The 19,082-nt window shown below is 35.5% G+C and overlaps 1 protein-coding gene across 1 annotated transcript in view; it reads left to right on the forward strand.

Moving 5' to 3' along the window:
- Nucleotides 1-11,725, forward strand: part of Clpx (caseinolytic mitochondrial matrix peptidase chaperone subunit X) — a 35,484-nt gene extending 23,759 nt beyond the window's left edge. Inside the window, 9 exon segments of the mRNA XM_047541451.1 lie at nt 763-939; nt 1,301-1,465; nt 2,280-2,309; nt 2,312-2,367; nt 3,608-3,770; nt 7,038-7,339; nt 8,283-8,375; nt 10,349-10,455; nt 11,267-11,725. Of these exon segments, the coding sequence (XP_047397407.1) occupies nt 763-939; nt 1,301-1,465; nt 2,280-2,309; nt 2,312-2,367; nt 3,608-3,770; nt 7,038-7,339; nt 8,283-8,375; nt 10,349-10,455; nt 11,267-11,357 (1,184 nt within the window). The 3' untranslated portion in view covers nt 11,358-11,725.
- The last annotated feature ends 7,357 nt before the right edge of the window (nt 11,726-19,082 follow it).

The raw sequence follows: 19,082 nt of genomic DNA on the forward strand, positions 1-19,082 counted from the left end.
CACCAACAATATCAATCCTGTCTAATTAAGCATTCCAACTATATTAAAGGTACTCGGGAGCTCCTTTTGAGATCCAGTAAAATCAGATTCAGATAGGGCCAGGAATAGTGAGACTTAACCATGTTTTGTTTTGTTTTGGTTATTCACACAGTCATTCTGAGATGTGAAAGAAACTATAAAGGTTATATTACTATTTTCACATTGCAAATAAGAAGCTGTTCCAGGAAAGTTAAGTGACTTTCCATGGTCCATATCTTGAGCAATAGAATTGAGACTAGAACCTAATTGCTTTTCCCTTCTCTTTCCATTCATTGTTTTTTCTTGCTGAAAATGTGGCCCCCAAATGAATTGCATCTTTTCTACTCCTTTCAACAATGTGTTTGAAATTGACAGGATAAGTATTATTGCTCTTTTGTAGAATAGGAAACAGAATCACAGTGAACGTTGTTCTATAAACATATAGCTATTTGACTCTTAGTACTGTTACTCTCTTCCTTTGTGTGAAGTAGCATTCTTCTTTCACATTTATTAAATAATGAAGGTGGAAAGAATCCATTTTCTTTTCTTGATTCCTTGTACAATTTTGTGTTATACTTTTGTCACTAGACGTAATTTGAGATTTTTTTCCTTTTTAGATAAGACAGAATGTTGACATATTTAAACTTTTCTAAATTGTAATTCAGTTTTAGATGTATAGTTTATGGGGCTTATATTCAAAAAAATTCAGATGCAGCTCTAGTGATTCCTTTGGCATTTTTTCAGAATTGCTTCAGATTGCTGGAATTAGCCCACATGGTAATGCTTTAGGAGCATCAATGCAGCAACAGGTAAATCAACAAATACCTCAGGAAAAAACGAGGAGTGAAGTATTGGATTCTTCTCATGATGATATAAAACTTGAAAAAAGTAATATTTTGCTGCTTGGACCAACTGGGTCAGGTAAATAACTTTCTGGGAAATTTTACTGTTGACTTAAAAAAAATAGAATATAAGTGATTCTGTAACTTATACTGCAATTGAGGGATTCTGGCTTTTAAAAAAGAAAGCCCAAGACTGATTTTCTAAAAACATTGTCAGTTTTCTTGTTTAGGCTTCAAACTAACCTTCAGATATTAGTACTGACCTTCAGGCCATTTCCTAACTTCTTAACAGAAATAATAATAAGATAAAATTAGATCCAAATAATAGTAAGACCTGCCAGTTAATAGCCTTTATTATAAACTAATTTATTTTGCATTTTATAGAAAAATTTATGTCAATTTATTTTTAGTAAACTTTTAGTTTCTGTTTCTATTTATAGGTAAAACCCTGCTGGCACAAACTTTAGCTAAATGCCTTGATGTCCCTTTTGCTATCTGTGATTGTACAACTTTGACTCAGGCTGGATATGTTGGTGAAGATATTGAATCTGTGATTGCCAAACTGCTCCAAGATGCCAACTATAATGTAGAAAAAGCACAACAAGGTATGTTGTCAGCTAGCTTGTCTATCCCTAGATTTAATTTTTTGGGAAATTAATATTAAGAAACAACATTTATTTTGAGTTAATGACTAAAATTCTGTAATTATATAGAAGTACTTTTGTTACATACTTTCTAGCATACCCAGTAAGGGCCACAAGTTTGCTTTATCTTATGGTCACTAAGGTGACTGTTAGGGTCAAGTTATTATTCCATTAGGTCCTTAACATTATCATTGCTTTTCCTGTTCTAACTCCCCTCCAGACTTCTAATGCTGGGGCAGGGGCAGGGTGGGGACTTGAGCAAGAGCAGGCAAGTATAGAATGGGTGAGTCTAGAAAAAGTTTAGCCTGTTGCCCTACAAGGATGGCATAAATGCTTCATTTCTCCATCTATCCTATTTACTTATTTACATGAAGAGCATGACAGCTTCCTGTCCAAATTCCTTTAAGACAAGAATGTAGGTGAGAAAGAATAAGTTAAAGTTTTGCTACTGCTAGCACTGCATATACCTCATGCTTCTGCGCTATATCTCAGCTTCTCATAATAAAGAACTTGAATATATTAGTGGGGTAGATAACTATTATCAAAGAGCTTTGCTTATTGTACTCAAATGATGTTCTGTAGAATAAATTTCAAAATATTTGCACAAAATGATAAATGAACAAGAGAGTAATATATTTTCAAAATATCAACCCATCACATATGTTAAGAATGAAAAATTGAACAGCCTTGCTCTGTAGATCTCTAGTGTTTTAAAGCTGAGGCTATCTTGTGTATATTGTTTTCATATTATAAATAGAATCCTCCTTAATTATAGGAATTGTCTTTCTGGATGAAGTAGATAAGATTGCAGTGTGCCAGGCATTCATCAATTACGGGATGTAGGTGGAGAAGGCGTTCAGCAAGTAAGCAGTTGAATATTTTGTTCAAGCCCACTAAAAGGAAGGGAATACATCAACTTCCCAAATATTGTACGTTTGGTTTCACAATTAGATTTTTTTAAATTACTTTGTTTTATTTCTTCCACCCTAAACTTCACATGTCATTTTAAAGTAGTTCTGATCCTAAAAGTTATTAATGAATTAATGTAACAAATTATTTTTCTTAAAAGAAATTTAAAATATTTTAAAGGACAGGAAAAATAAAATTTTAATTTTCATTGTTTTTATTCCTCAAAGGCCCAGTTAAGCATTCTAAAAGACTACTGAAGAAGGTTCTGGTTCTAACATGAATGAATCATAAATGTTTCTTATTCCCTCCACTTAGTTAGAAGATAGGTGTCAAATAGTGTGTCATTACTTATAGAGTCATAATTGAAGTTACAATGATCTATTGGCCAACTTAACCTTTTTTAAAAATATTTTTTTAAGTTGTAGATGGACATGATACCTTCATTTTATTTATTTATTTGTTATGTGCTACTGAGGACCAAACCCAGTGCCTTACACATGCTAGGCAGGTACTCTACCACTGAGCTACAACCCCAGCCCCCAAATTAACCTTTTTTTTTTTTAATTTATTTATTTTTACATGGTGCTGAGGATCAAACACAGTGCTTCACGTGTGCTAGGCAAGCACTCTCTCACTGAGCTACAACCCCACCCCCAAACTTAATCTTTTAATGGTAATTAATTATGATATAAACTAAAGGTCAAAGCAATTGCTTCACTTTTTCACTTGTTTTTGACAGTGATATACAAAGGTATGTCCTGGATAATTTTTTTTCTTTTATGAAGGCATCTCAAAATATATTCCCAAAGTTTAAACTGGAGTAGAAAAGAATTTATATGAAAGACAAACCAACTATTTTCAAATTTTGAATGATCCCACCATGTTTGGGAACCATTTTATAGAATCTTAATTCTGTCTTTTGGTCAGAATTATGGTTTTATTATCAAAAACAACTTCTTAGATTGACTATTTCCTCAATTATAATACATCAGGAGTCTTGTATCCATTTCAGAATAAATTTATGAATTATTAATGTGATAAGTACATTTGATTTTTCATGTTGTCATGTGGAGTTTCATTAGTTATGCTCATTGACCATAACCACATATTATTTTCCCCATTAAATCCCATTATGTTAAGTATAATAAATAATGCACTTCTATATGGTGATGCTATAAATTATTCTTTATTTAGGGCTTATTAAAACTACTAGAAGGCACTATAGTCAATGTTCCAGAGAAGAATTCCCGAAAGCTACGTGGAGAAACAGTACAAGTTGATACAACAAATATCCTGTTTGTTGCATCTGGTGCTTTTAATGGTTTAGACAGAATCATTAGCAGGAGGAAAAATGAAAAAGGTAAGTTTTTCTGAGGAGTTGGAGCATTACAGAGTTATGGAGGGTGGAATCTCAGTTTCTGTTCTCATATCTACTGACTAGTCATTGGGTTTTTTAAAGAGCATATCAGAAATACATTGTTTGAATTTTAGAGCAGTAATTAGAGGATTTCAAATACTATCTATGTAGGGACATTTTTAAGTATAACAGGATGAATTCAATTTTATATTTATGTATGGAGTTCACTTATTATTTGAGGTAGCTGCTCTATCAGTAAAATTTTTATTCATTTCTCCTGCCCAGTTTACTGGAGTCTAGTAAACAGCTTGTTTCCATTGTCCCTGCCCATAGAGTCTGTCATAAATCATTGCTGGCATTCACAAATCAAGGGAAGCATTTGGGAGTGGGGTTGTCATTTTTTACTAGTTTCATAGATTTTTTTTTTTGAACATTCTTATAAACCCTGTTTTTAACTGGGATCGAGACTTACTTCTTCACGTCTTCAAAGTACATGCCCAGCACCTATTTGTTGATTGATTATATAAAATATAATGTGGCAAGAAGTATAGAGTATACCTGTATTTTCCATGTTTTTGTGCTTTACCTAACAGCCAGCCACAAATGTTCACTTGTATATTACGTAACATTCTACCAAAATGAATACCTCCAATTAGCTGTTCGCTAGATTTTTTGCTTTGAGTCTCCTCAGTTGTCAGTGCCTAGTTTAATGCATGAGTTTAAGTAGCAGTATAGTAGTTATTAGTTGCTCATGGGAGTTCTGTGCGTAGCCTACATGAGAAAACAGGTTTACAAATAATAACTGAACCATGTAATCAGGCTTTATTCAGCATGAATAAGGTTAGATTTTTATTTTTCTATGAATTTATGTAGAATTTTAACTGTAGGAAAAATATAAATTAACTATTAACTGTATTTTCTTACCATTGATATTCTGCATAAATTAATAAATTAGAAGGAATTTTTTTTTCCTTCATGTGTGGGTAAGAGATAACCTTGTATTTGAAATTCTGTAACAAAGACAGGGACCATGTTCTCATACTAATTTATAATTAATATTTCTTTATACTTCTAAAAAGGATTTGATGTTGAAACACGCAGTAGAGCACAATTAAAAATAATATTAGAAAAGAATAAAAACGTGTAAAAGGAAGGTTTAGACAATAGTTTTGATCTATTGAGAATTAAGTTACTCAATTTAGCTATGAACTTATTAACAAAAAATAGGGGGAAGTCATGGGCTCTAGTAATACCTGAGAGAGGAAGATTTTTAGGAGAGACAGTTTTAAAAGGATATGTTACGTATATCTGTATGTAATGGAGAGACATGAGACTCTTCAAGAATGATTTTATAGAAGATTAAGAACATCAATGTAGCTATTGTTTTTTTAATCAACCTTCATTGAAAGCCAAAAATACATTAAATAATATACCATATGAAACTGTTTACAGTCTTTTTATTCCTTTTGCTTTTGCCCATGCCTTCCCCTATATCAATTCAGTCAGCAAATAATGGTTCATCTTTTTTTAAGACTTAGACTATTATGACCATTCAGTTTCTCTGTGAAGATTTTCTTGGTCACCTCTCTCCCCAGTATGTGGATCTTTTCTACTGCCACAGAGCCCAGTAGTCATCTGTCATTGTACTTAAAATACTTTTCTACCTGTATATACTCTCCCTCTTAAGACTTCCCCTTTGGGGTAAAGGCTGTCTTCAGGCATGTATTCTGAGATTTATAATCTTTATAAAATGAGTATATAGATTTATTACTATATATGATTTTATGTTAGATAAATTTCAATGTTTAAATTATCAAATGAAAGGTATTTTGCAACTCTTCATGTACACAGCTTGGAGAATCAGAGGAATAGTGTCTTAATTTATTCAGGCTGCTGTAATAAAATAACAGAGATTAGGTGCTTTGCAAACAGAAATTTCTTTCTCACAGTTCTGGAGACTAGGAAGTCCAGGATCAAGCCACCAGCAGATCTGATGTCTCATGAGGACCTGCTTCCTCATGGATGACTGTCTTCTCACTGTTAACCTTACATGGCAGAAAGGCAAAGGATCTCTCTGTCGGGGGTCTGTAAGGAGACTATTCCCATTCATGAGAACTCCACCCTATGACCTAATCATGTCCCAAAAGCTTACTTCCTAATACCATCACCTTGGGGGTTAGGATTTCAACATTTGAATTTTGGGGAGACACAAACATTTAGTGCAGTGTAGACCAATTTTTAGCTTAGGCTATTATGTTGTTGTTCTTTTTTTTTTTTTTTTTTTTTTTTTTTTAATGTCAATAGGCCTTTATTTTTTTCACTTATTAATAATGTGGTGCTGAGAATCAAACCCAGTGCCTCACACATGCTAGGCAAGTGCTCTACCACTGAGCCACAATCCCAGCCCTTAGGCTATGTTCTTGGATAGCATATACTTCTTTTGTACTTTTAACAAAAACTATATGACATGTCAGAATTACACTTAACAGATGACTATAGTATGGTTCTTGTGTGTTGATTGCAGTAAGATCTATAAACCTTTCAATACTCAACCCTCATTTAGCAAAGTTAGCATTAGGTAGGACTTAGGGTTAGGATCATCCTTAGGTTCCTTACAAAATGTGAATTATTCTAACTCATAGGTTGATGTGTACAGCCCCAAATCATGATTTTAGTAGAATGCTTAACATGACTTGTAATTTTAGTAGAATGTTTCACAATGGAATGCCAAAGCCAAATGAAGCTCCAAAACTACAACAGTGCAGAATCTGATCATTTGTAGATTATTTTTCTGTAAGACTGTTTATTCCATAGCATTATCCTAATTTATAGTAGTGCAAAATTAACTTTGATGACAAAAATTGATATCTCCATTTTCGTAGTTCTTACAGGTTTTAGAAATCACACTTTTCTAGTGGTCTTGGCTAAACTCTGCAACCTTATTAACTGAGTTTTAAGGGACTTCACTTAATAGTTTCTTACATATCTACTTCTGCTAGGATACTTAGGGAGTTGGTTATCCTATAATGGTTATGTTCTTGGTTCTGAAGGCAGAGAGACCTAAGTTCTTGGTTTGCCACTTAACAGCAAGACTTTGGTCAAAGTACTTAATCTCTATAAACCTGTTTTACAACTTTATAAAATGTGAATAATAATAATAGAACTTTCTTTATAAAATTGTTGCAAAGATCACATGAGGTATGTATGTAAAGTACTTAATGCAGTGCAGCTTTATTCTACTGTTTATAATATGCCTGATTCTTTGACAGTATCTTGGATTTGGAACACCATCTAATCTGGGAAAAGGCAGAAGGGCTGCAGCTGCTGCAGATCTTGCTAATCGAAGTGGAGAATCAAATACTCACCAAGACATTGAAGAAAAAGATCGGTTATTACGTCATGTAGAAGCCAGAGATCTCATTGAATTTGGCATGATTCCTGAGTTTGTGGGACGATTACCTGTGGTGGTTCCTTTGCATAGCCTAGATGAGAAAACACTTGTACAAATACTAACTGAGCCACGTAATGCTGTTATTCCTCAATACCAAGCCTTATTCAGCATGGATAAGGTTAGGTTTTTACTTTTCATGTTTAGTTTATTATTTTCTCGCTATTAAAATTCTATGTAAATTAGCCTTCCAGATTTAAAAAGGAATCCTGTTCATCTGGAATAGCTACCTGTTCCTAGGTCTGTATCTATGAATACAGGAAGGCACATGGTGTTACATAGACATATAGGGGTTTCATTTTTTCTGAATTAAATATTGTTGTAATATAAAGCCCAAGGATGTATATAGAAAGAAATAGTCATTAGCCTACCCCTCTAAACCAAATACACAGGATTATCCTTTCATCCTTGACATTCTAAATGTTTTTGTTGTCACGTACCATATACACTTTCATTTATTTTTCCCCTACTACTGGGGATTGAACCCAGGGATGCTTTACCTCTGAGGTTCACCCCCAGCCCTTTTTATTATTTTGAGACAGGGTCTCACTAATTTGCCTCAAATTTGTGATCTTCTTGCTTCAACCTCCCAACTCACAGGGATTACAGGTGTACTTTTATACACTTGTCTAAATAAAGTTTTATTAACTTTCATATCTACACATCTGTAGCAAACACTTGGAGGTCACTCTAGCCCACACATCCATCCAGATAGCAGATGTTTTGGGTTTTATGAATTTAACATCTCTAAATATTAGTCTTATTTTGTCACTGCCTAAAGTCAAGCCCCTTTATCATTCTTGATCTATGCCTTGATTCTCAGTTGGTCTCCCTGTTTTAAGTCTGTCTCTGACCACTACAACTAAAATTGTATTTGGGTCAGCTTATCCAGCTAAAACGTATTTATCTGTGAAGTCAAAGCATTGGTTTCATTTAGTTTTAAAATTCTGTGATTCTAAGAAGAATAATGGTGATAGTTAATAGACCAAATGCTATATGATACATGTTAGGAAAATATCAACAAGGGTTATCTAAGTTTTCATTTATTTTTAATCTGTTTGTAGTGTGAACTGAATGTTACTGAGGATGCTTTGAAAGCCATAGCTAGATTGGCACTAGAACGAAAAACAGGTGCACGAGGCCTTCGGTCCATAATGGTAAGTTGGTGTTATTTTAAAACTAGATTAGTTCTTGGCTTGAGTTTTGAGAATATTAAGCCCCCTGTTTTTCTTTTTGTAAATGTATCTACAGAATCAGCCTAAAGTGTGTGTGTGTGTGAGTGTGTGTGTGTGTGTGTGTGCGCGCGCGCGCGCGCACATGTGTGTGAGAGAGAGACTTTCTTGAGGGGACGAGGAGGAGGGGAGGTCACAGTAGATTTTTCTATCTTTCCAAAAAGGTTCTTTGGGGCTGGAGGTGTGGTTCAATAGTAGAACACATACTTAGCACACATGAATCCCTGGGTTCAATTTCCAGCACTGAAAAACAAAAAGGAAATTTAAGGTGTTTGCAGTAAAGGACACATACATAATATGATAAGTGAAATACAGGAAATCAGGATCAGGGAAAAAGCGATTTGAAAAAAATTCTTTGTGATCCTTTTTTCTAAGCTGAGCCCTTTCTCAGACCAGTTGAAAGCCCCATTTTTATTTGTTTGGAAGTAAGTTGCAGATACCATTTTACCCCTCAGTTCTTCTGTAAGGTATGAACTCACATTTTTATATTTTTCTGTATTGGGAATTGAACCCAGGGCCTCACACATGCTAGGCAAGTACTCTGTGACTGAGTTACACCCCCAGCCCTTTTTATTTTATATTTTGAGATGGGGTCTTGCTGAGTTGCCCAGGCTGGCCTCAGTCTTGGAATCTTCCTGCCTCAGCCTCCATAGTAGTTGGGATTACAGGTGTACACCACCATACCCAGCCTGAACACACTTTTTAATTTTGTAATACATTCCAGAGACACAGACTATTTTCCTGCCACTAACCTCTCTCGAGTTTTTTCCCCTTGCCCCCAGGTCTGACTATATGATGGATGTACTATATCTCTACCTGCCCCCAAAACAAGCACATGTTCCTATTCCCTTTTGAGGATTTCTTTTTCTTTTTTTGGTACTGGGGATTGAACCTAGAGACACATTTACCACTGAACTACATCTTCAGTCTTTTTTTATTTTTTATTTTGAGACAGAGTCTCACAAAATTGTTTAGGGCCTTGCTGAGTTGCGGCCTTGAACTTGGGATTCTCCTGCCTTAGCTACGTAAGTTGCTGGAATTATAGACTTGTGCCATTGAGCCTGGGCCTTTTAAGGTTTTAACTGCTAACTCACTTCCCTTATCTCAGGACTTTTTTTTTTTTTTTTTTTTTTTTATTATGTGATGCTGAGGATTGAACCCAGTGCCTTACATGTGCTAAGCAAGCGCTCTACCTCTGAGCTACAATCTGAGCCCCTCAGTAGGACTTCTGATTGAAACTCTTCATCTATCACAGACAGTTTGGGATTATACTTTCTGATGAGGGCTTGGAAATAAGGTGTTAATGATTAAGGACAGTTGTATAATCATGCAGACTAGAAGAGTGAGTAATAAATTTGACATTTTAAAGAAAATTTGATGTCCTCAATCAGTATTTTCCTTTAGAATACCACCTGTAGCCAAAGCCCCTACCCATAGGCAAATCTGTTTTTTTATAGTAAACAATTTTAGATCTGCAGCATTTGAGACAAATGTTCATTTGAAGTCATAGTTTGAAACTGAAGAGCTTGGTAGGGGTGATTTAGAATTAATTGTTTTCAAAGTAGGGATTTTTTTTTAATCTCCTCAATAGTACAATAAGCCAGGACTGCTCTGAGTTAACATCTGGGTCTGAAAGCATAGTCTTTTTTTATATGCATGTTGACCTAAATAGGCAGAACCTTAGACAGATAGCTTATTTGTAAAATGACTTTTCTGAATTTAGTTAGAAGCTGTTTTTATATAAAGAACATGAAGGTTTTTATATTGATTTCAACATTCAGTTTTGAGTGTATAAAAGACAGTATTTCTGGAGTGAATTAATTCACTTGACCTATAGAATGAAAGTATTTTGTATGTAACCTGTTTTCCATGTAATTCATTACTTTTTATATCTTTAGGAAAAACTGTTACTAGAGCCCATGTTTGAAGTCCCTAATTCTGATATTGTATGTGTGGAGGTTGACAAAGAAGTAGTAGAAGGAAAGAAGGAACCAGGATACATTCGGTAAAGTTTATTTTCAAACCAGAAAAGATCTAAAATTTAAGATCTTTTTTGCTCTTTATTATTATAGTTTATCGATCTGTCATTTTAAAATTACATAATAATCCTTGTATTGGTAAGGGAAGTATTCTCATGAATTTTCTGAAAAATCTAATCTGGATCTATAAAATAGTATTTTGTGAGTCTTTTTGAAAAATTGATCTTCAAAATTAGCATCTACTTTTTCCCCCTAAGGAAAAATTATCAAAAGAAACATAAAATTAGTAAAAATTAAGAGATTAAAGTGACTTTTTTTTCCATGTCTTTTCATAAGACTAAAACTTTGTGTTCATAATTTTTTCTCTCAGTAGTTTTACCAGTTGACAAATTTGACATCTTCCACTGCTTTATTTATCTGTTCCAGGAATCAGCAGACAATCTCATAAAGGGCTAAATATTTTAGGGCTTTATGGTCTGTATTGCAACTATTCAAAACTGCCCTCCTGGCACAAGAGTGGCCATAGACAATATGTAAATGAATAAGCATATCTGTATTCTAGAAAGTCTTTGTTTATAAACAAACAGGTAACGGACTGAATCTGGCTCATAGGTTGTAGTTTTAGTAATATATTTAATACGGAAAATGTTGGAAGTTTATGTGTATCTCTATTGTGTAGTATTTCCCATATTTCACCACTAAGCAATCTTAAAAGTGCTCTTCCTATTTTCTGTTTTGTGGATTTTTTAGCTAGGGAAATTAATTTACTATATTAAAGCTAGAAATCCTATTTATCTCCAGTTTTTATTTAAAAAACAAACATGACTTTCATTATAGGGCCCCAACAAAAGAATCCTCTGAAGAGGAGTATGACTCTGGAGTTGAGGAAGAAGGATGGCCTCGCCAAGCAGATGCTGCAAACAGCTAAACTGTCAGACTTCTGTCCTGTATATAAAGCTTTTCCTTCTTTTGTTTAGGATCATAACTGTTTCTACAGTCTGACATTAAAGGCATTGAATCTATCTTGGATATCATACATGGTCAGAAGCCTTTAGGATAAGAATCAGATCATGTATATTATTGTAACATCACATTGATTTATACAGAGGACATTATGTGGACTTTAATGGCACAATGTTTAGAGATAAAATGTATATTATTTTTGGTTCAGTTTTTTAAAAATATGCTTTAACAAAATTCTTAGGTGTTCTTTTAAGCAATGCAGGTGTTGCAATAACTGTGGATTTTACAATAATGTTACTCTACAAATGGGAAAATAAATTCTTTAAAATTGAATATTGGGGTACCATTCTTTAGTGTTACCTTTTTCTACTCACGTTCATTTCCTAAAAATATTTGAATTTTATTCATCTTAAAAATTGGACCAGGTAGTTTCAAGTAGTTAAAAGTTTCATGGAAAAATAGCCTGAAGAACCATAATTTGATGATTTGTTTAGCTATATTCTTAGTCTTATCTGCTAATGTGTGATACTAACTTCCCAATTGGTACTTTTTTTAAAAAAGCCATTCTGTTACTGACATGTCTGATTTATTTGCCATCTTTGAGCCATTTTTAGTACTAAGGGTGAGTTGATGGAATTAAAGTCTGATATAAATCTTCAGAAAAAGTCTATACATCTCATTCTTTAAATAGCATGCAGTGTCATAGTAACAGCCCTGTGCAAAACAAAATAAAATACCCTGGTAGTGTGTACTTTCCCAAAGTATTGAGCTAGTTTTTTGTTTCATTTTGTTTTGTTTTGGTGCTAGACATCTAATTCTTTGGCTTCATAGAACATTAAAGAATATCTGTGTTTTGCTATCAGCCAAAGTGAATGTGTTCACACTAACATAAGATATTAATTTTCATTACATAGCAAAACTAAAAGGGGAAATTTTTTGGACTTAACAAATGAAAATTACATTATTTAATTCCATAATTACTAAACTAGGTACCCTTTAAGTTTTTTCTTTCCTTCTGTAATGACACAGTTTATATTTTTATTTCAATTCAGTCTCATTTGAAATTATTTAAATCAGAGTACCATTAAGTATTTGTTTTCATTTTTTTGGTTTTTAGTTTTGAGTTTTTCTTTTACTCACTTTTTCTTAGGAAATGAACCCTAAGCTATTCACAGATTGGAAATACCGTTGAAGACTTGGGCTATGATATAATAAAGGGGATGTGAGGTACCTGTTTATGGCTGGGGTAGGACCAGAAATGCACTTTTGCAGAGTTTATAGCCTGACTGCTATAGTGTGAAATAGAAAGAGATATCCTTACTCTCTCTAATGATGGTTCATATTCTCTTTATGAATCTTTCATATTATAACTTTGTTCATTATCTTTTTCTTATAGCATCATTTTCCTTTTTGTAGAGTGAAAATTTGGATAGTTTGTAAATATACTAAAGGTAATCCTCCAGAAATGGACTGGGAGACATTATAGTCAACAATTTACCATTGGTTTCAGAAGTTGTTAACAAAGCATAATTGATATTTTTAAATCAAACACAAATGAGTACAACTACAATTTGTATCTGGGAACTTATGTTTTGGCATTTGAATAAAACAAAAGGACTAAATAAAAGCCATTGTGGTGGTGTGTCAATACTGCAACGGTGCAGGAGCACGAGCACTCTACATTGACAGTAAGAAGGACAGCCAAAACAGCACTGAGGTGGGCTCTTGCTGTGTTCCCCAGGCTGGCTTTGATTTATGTGCTTCAGCTTCTGAGTAGCAGGGATTATAGATGCATGCCACCGTGCCTGGCTAGCAGTGCCATTTTGAAAGGGCACAGATGTTATATGAGCTGCTTTATTCTAGGGATTGGTTAATCCTTCTCTCTCTCTCTCCCCCCCTCCCCCTCCCCCTCCCCCTCGCCCTGCAGGTAGACACTCTGCCTGTCTGCTTAATAAAGTCTCTTGTGACTCTTATTTTGTTTTTCTTAAATGCTATATTTGTCAAGCTCACAATTTTGATCCTACATACTTAGGGGTGTTTCTGCCTCTTGCTGTTGCTGACTTCCTGTCCACCATAAAATTCAACTCTGGACAGTCTTCCCTCTACTGGTGATCTTCCTAAACAGGACCATGCCTGCTACATTGCCTACAAAAGTTCCTACAAGATCAGATACACAAGTTCAACCAATCGGCCATTCAACCGCTTCTCCTTCAAGACTACCAGCCCCTGATACCCAAAGCGGAGACCTGTGATTCACTGTCGACACCTCCAGCTCCAAAACCACTGTTCCCACCTAAAGCCCTCCCTAATCTTCTTTTTATGATACTCTTCGCCCCTAACCAACAGGAAGAAGCTACAAAAGAAAGACCATTGTCTCACCCCTGGTATCTATAAAAACAGGGAGGAATATTGGCATAAGATCTGCTATTTTGCTGCCATTATTCTCCCTCCCCCACACACTTAAACAACCCAGATTGTTAGCCCTCGAAACTCTTAGCCAGCCATTGGTCTGTTATTAGCCTGCAAAATTCCACTACTTAATACACCCCCCCCCCCCCCCGCCAATTTTCTCTCTCCTGGCTTTCACTCTCTCTCTCTCCCACCCTGCAGGGAGACACTGCGCCTGTCCACTTAATTAAATCTCTTGTGTGAGAAAAAAAAAAATTTACAAAAAAAAAAAAAAAAAAAGAGTGGGTACTAGGGATGTAGCGCAATAGTAGTGTCCTTGGGTTCCATCCCCAGTATGACTAAAGAAAGAAAAAAAAAAAAAGATTAAAATCAGAATCTCAGAAGTGTGAAACTACTGGGAGTCTTAGGAGTGAGAAATAGGTAACAACTATGGCTTTCTGTTAACTATTTCATTGAGAAGCCATCTGTGAATCTACCAAATTCATCGCCCAATCTTTTCTAGTTAAAACTGAAGGGGATCCTTCTTACCAAATGCAGTCATTTCACATATGATCTGAGTTCCATAATCCCCTCTCATTTCTCAACGCCTCTAGTTCTTTTGTTAGTTTTCTATTACATTAACTGTTTTTTTCCTTGTGAATTATTCCTAGCAGCATCAAAATACTGCTTAGTATTCCTTGTCCTATAGCAAATCTCCCAAGCCTTTTCACTTGTTTATCTTTCCAACTACATCATAATTCCCACTAGGGTGAAGACCAAACCTGTTGTGTTAACTATAATGAGTACCTACCACAGTGCTTCATATATTTAGTTGATCTGTACATTTTTAAACAAAGCCTTGTATGCAAGGTTAAGTTGTAATTTTTTTTTTTTGCAGAAGTAGTTAGACATTAAGTTTTAAACAGAGAATTGCATATGATTATCTGTACATTTTAGATGGTTGAGAAGGTCCAGCTCTTAGAAAAATGAGTGGAAAGAAATGACTAGAAGTCTACTCAAGAACATTTCTCCAGCACTTGTCCTTCCTATATCTTTTCAGTTTTCTTTTTCAGATGAATTCTCATCGGCATACAGACAAAACAACTTCATTGATTAGTTTTGTTAATTTTTGCAAGTGGTATCACATGTTCTTTAGTGGAAAAACTTTATTATACCTAAAGTAACTTATAAATTTAATATTCTAATAAAATACCAGATTTTTAAAATTAAAACTTTGCAAGCTAATTCATTAGATGAAGAAACTGAAGCCCAGAAGTAGCTTTTCCAAGTTCACCAAACTACTATGTAATGACCAGGATTTAATCCCGGGTAAACTGATTCCAGAGTTCCTATACTTAACACACTGGAAGGGTGAAAGAGGAGGAGTGTTTCTGCTAGTTATTTGAAAAATATAAAGCCTTCAAAATATGTGTACCAAGCCAGGTACAGTGGCACACTCCTGTAATCCCACCTACTAGGGAGGCTAAGGCAGGAGGATCACAAGATTGAGGCCAGCCTGGGCAACTTAGTGAGACCTTGTCTCAAAGGCCTGGGAATGTAACTCAATGATAGAGCACCCCTGGGTTCACTCTCAAGTACTGCCCTTCCAAACGTGTGTACCAGTATATCAGCGAGCAGATAGACCAGTGGAAATGAATGTAAAATCCAGAATCCAAAATACAATGGGAGTTTAATATATGAAAAAGGTGACATTTCAAGTTAAGAAAAAGAATAATCAACAAATGGTGTGAAAACTGACTAGCCATCTGGAACATAAAAATGTTACACCTTAGATAATTAAGGTTAAAAACAATCTTTTGAATATTGTGTCACAATAATAGTTTCTGGTAAGTTTCAGAGGTCCATTAGGAATTGGGGTGAGGGACTTATATTGATTTTTCCTCATGATCTCAGAAGTCCTCCAGGTAAAGAAGAAGAATGCTTCTAGCGCATCTTCCCTCAGCTTTTGGTAAAGAAAGTAATTAATATTTTAAGTAAACATGAAATACAGCATGTCTATCTACTTACTTTGCTCAGAGTAACAAACAGTACTTTGAAAAGTATATATCTTGGGCTGAAGTACAACTCAGTTTGTACTTGTCTAGCTTGTGCAAAGTCCTGGATTCAATCCTCAGCACTGCAAAGAAAACAAACAAAAACAACCAAACCACAATATTCAGGATCTTGGGCTAAGTAAAGAGTTCTTAAGTGTGACAGTAAAAACACAACCCAGGGAAAGGAAAACAAGTTGAACTCAATCAAAATTAAGAACTTCGCTCTGCAAAAAGAAAAATCCTGTTAAGAAAATTAAAAGTCAAGTTATAAACTGGGAGAAAATATTTGCAAACCATATATTAGACAAAAGACTAGTATCTAGATTCTACTATACTAAAAAACTCAGCAGTGAGTAAAACCAAACAATTCATTTACAAAATGGGCAAAAGACAAGAACAGTTAATTCAATGAAAAGGATATACTGAGCCAGGTGTGGTGGTGCATGCCTGTAATCCCAGTCACTAAGGAGACTGAAGCAGGAGGATTCCAAGTTTGAGGCCAGTCTCAGTAATTTAGTGAGACCCTCAGCAAATTAGCAAGACCCTGCCTCAAAAAATAAAGGTCTGTGGATGTGACTCAGTGGTTAAGCGCTCCTTTTCAATCCTCAGTACCAAAAAAAAAGTGTGTGTGTATTCACATTCTATGTAATATACATATACATATATATATATATATATAAATATATATCAAGCATATGAAAAGATGTTCAACATAATTAACCATTAAGGAAGAGTGGATTAAAATGGCAGATCACTACACACCTATCAAGATGTCTGGGAAAAAAAGTACTTTGTGAGAATGCAGAGAAACTGAATCACACATATATTGCTGGTGGGAATGTAAAAAGGTGCAGCCACTCTGAAAAACAATTTGGTGGTCTCTTGTCAAACTAAACACACAACTACCATATGACCTAGCAGTTGCATTCCTGAGCATTCCCAGAGAAATTAATGTTGGTGTTCACAAAAAATGCATCTAAATACTTATATCAGCTTTATTCATAATAGCTCCAAACTGGAAATGAACCCGAAATCCTGCACCAGCAAAATGGTTAAAATGTGGTGTAGCCACATCATGGAATACTGCTCAGCAATGAAAAAGGAACAACATTGTTCCTTTGATACAACAACCTAGATAATTCTCCAGAGGACTGATGGTGCAGAATGTAAAAAGTAAATGCCAAAAGGTTATACACTATATGATTCCACATATAAATACATAACATTCTGGAGAGGACAAAATTTATAGAAATAGAGAATAGGTGGTTTCCAGGGATTAAGGAGAAGGTGGGTTAAGGAAAAGAAGTGATGTGGCTATTAAAGGACAAATGAGGAGTCCGGATAGAGATAGAAACATTCTGTATCTTGACTGTAGCAATATTAATATTGTAAAATGGTACCACAGTTCTACAAGATGTTACCATTAGAAGAAAGTGAGTAAAGTACATGAGATCTCCCTGTTTTGCATCTTATAATTGCATTTAAATTTGCAATTGTCTCAAAATAGTTTAATGTAATAAAATGGCTTGGTTTTTCCTTCACCTACTGCTTAAAATCAATGGTCTCCCCTGGATGTTATAACTTTTGTCCACTTCCCCAAGATCACAGTGTTCCCCTTGAAATAGGATAGAAGGAATGAAAATAGGTAAAAAGGAGACAAAAGGGAAGGAAAAAGAGTCTATTATATATCTTAAAGCCTCAAGCTCACACTTATTCCCCAGACCTATATCACTCCCAGGCCTGTCATTCCCAAATTTCTGAGAATCTACAAAATCTTAAGAGTTACTATAAATCCACTCATCTATGAAAATTGCCTCATTTGATTAAATCTTTGGTGCACTGTTAGCCTACACAGTGTGTTTTCAGATTAGATAAAGAAAAGGGAGATACATTTTAAAAAACTTATAATTTAGGCACATTCCAAAGATTATCTAGATAGAAGAGACAATGTCAAACTGAGGATCCTGGACAGGACCAGATCACCATAAATAGCTTGTGATTTATGATCAAATAACTGAGTTCACCAGGTTGACATGGGTCCCACATGAAGGCTATGAAAAATAACATCCCCACTCCAGGAAGAAAGGAGGACAGTACAGTGTGTCCCAGAAGAGGGGAGGGGGGAGAAGGCAAACATTCACCCCTTCCCAGTGACAATAGGTCCTGAAGGGAGGAGGTGGATACTGAGCACTGGGTCATGGACTATCACCCTTTCCCATTGCCCATGAGTCCTGGAAGGAGAAAAGCAAATAGTGAAGCTCTGGGTAACAGCAGATCCTGGAGGAAGAAGGTAAGCAATGAGCACCAAACTCTGGGCTTTCATCCTTTCCCAGTAACACTGAGTCCTGGGGAAGGCAAACAAATGAGCTCTGGGCTCTAGATTTTTATTCCGTAACAATGAGTTTCAAGCTTTTACAACTGTTTCCTTGAGTTAAAATGAGTTTCAAGTTTTTACAGCTGTTTTCCTGAGTTAGATTTTTAACCTGTACAACTAGTTTCCTGACTGCCCAGTCGGCACATTTCAACTCTCTAATGATTAAGTCACACTAAACATTCTGCTATGATTAACTCTCATTAAGACCTGTAAAAAGCAGATTCCTCTTGTAACCAGTGCCTATTTTCTCCCCTGAAAACGTGCCATATGCCATTCTGCCATGCTTAATAAAACAACTTGCTGATCCGTTTGAGGTATGTTCCCATCAGGTTATTTGTGCTTATACCACATACCTTCCCACATCTACCCCCTCATAAAGTTTCCTTTAAAAGCCAGGCCCCAGTGGGGCATGGTGGCCCTTGGGCCAATAAGCCCAGCGACTGGGGCGACTGAGGCAGAAGGATCACAAGTTTGAGGCCAGACTCAGCAACTTGGCAGGGCCCTATCTCAAAATAAAAAAAAGAACTGGGGATGTACCTCAGTGGTGGAGCACCTCTGGGTCCAATCCCCACTACCAAAAACAAACAAATGAACAAACAAAAACCACACTCTGCTCTTGAAAATGTTTATCTTCACCTTTCACTTTCTAATAAACACCTTCTTCTTTGCTAAAACTTGATGCTTTCTTAAATTCTCTTCTGCAATGTGTCAAGAACCTGGAAGGTCTTGTCACCCACTTACGGTGACACCCTCAGGTCTTCTTTGCTCCACACACACACTTGCATTCCTTCAGTCTCCCCCTGCACTCCCCGCCGACTGGCATACTCCTATCCACCAGTACATGCTGTTCCCATCTGGGCCGTGCTTCCCTCTC

This window comes from Sciurus carolinensis, chromosome 2, assembly GCF_902686445.1.
Source record: "Sciurus carolinensis chromosome 2, mSciCar1.2, whole genome shotgun sequence".
Taxonomy (NCBI): Eukaryota; Metazoa; Chordata; class Mammalia; order Rodentia; family Sciuridae; genus Sciurus; species Sciurus carolinensis.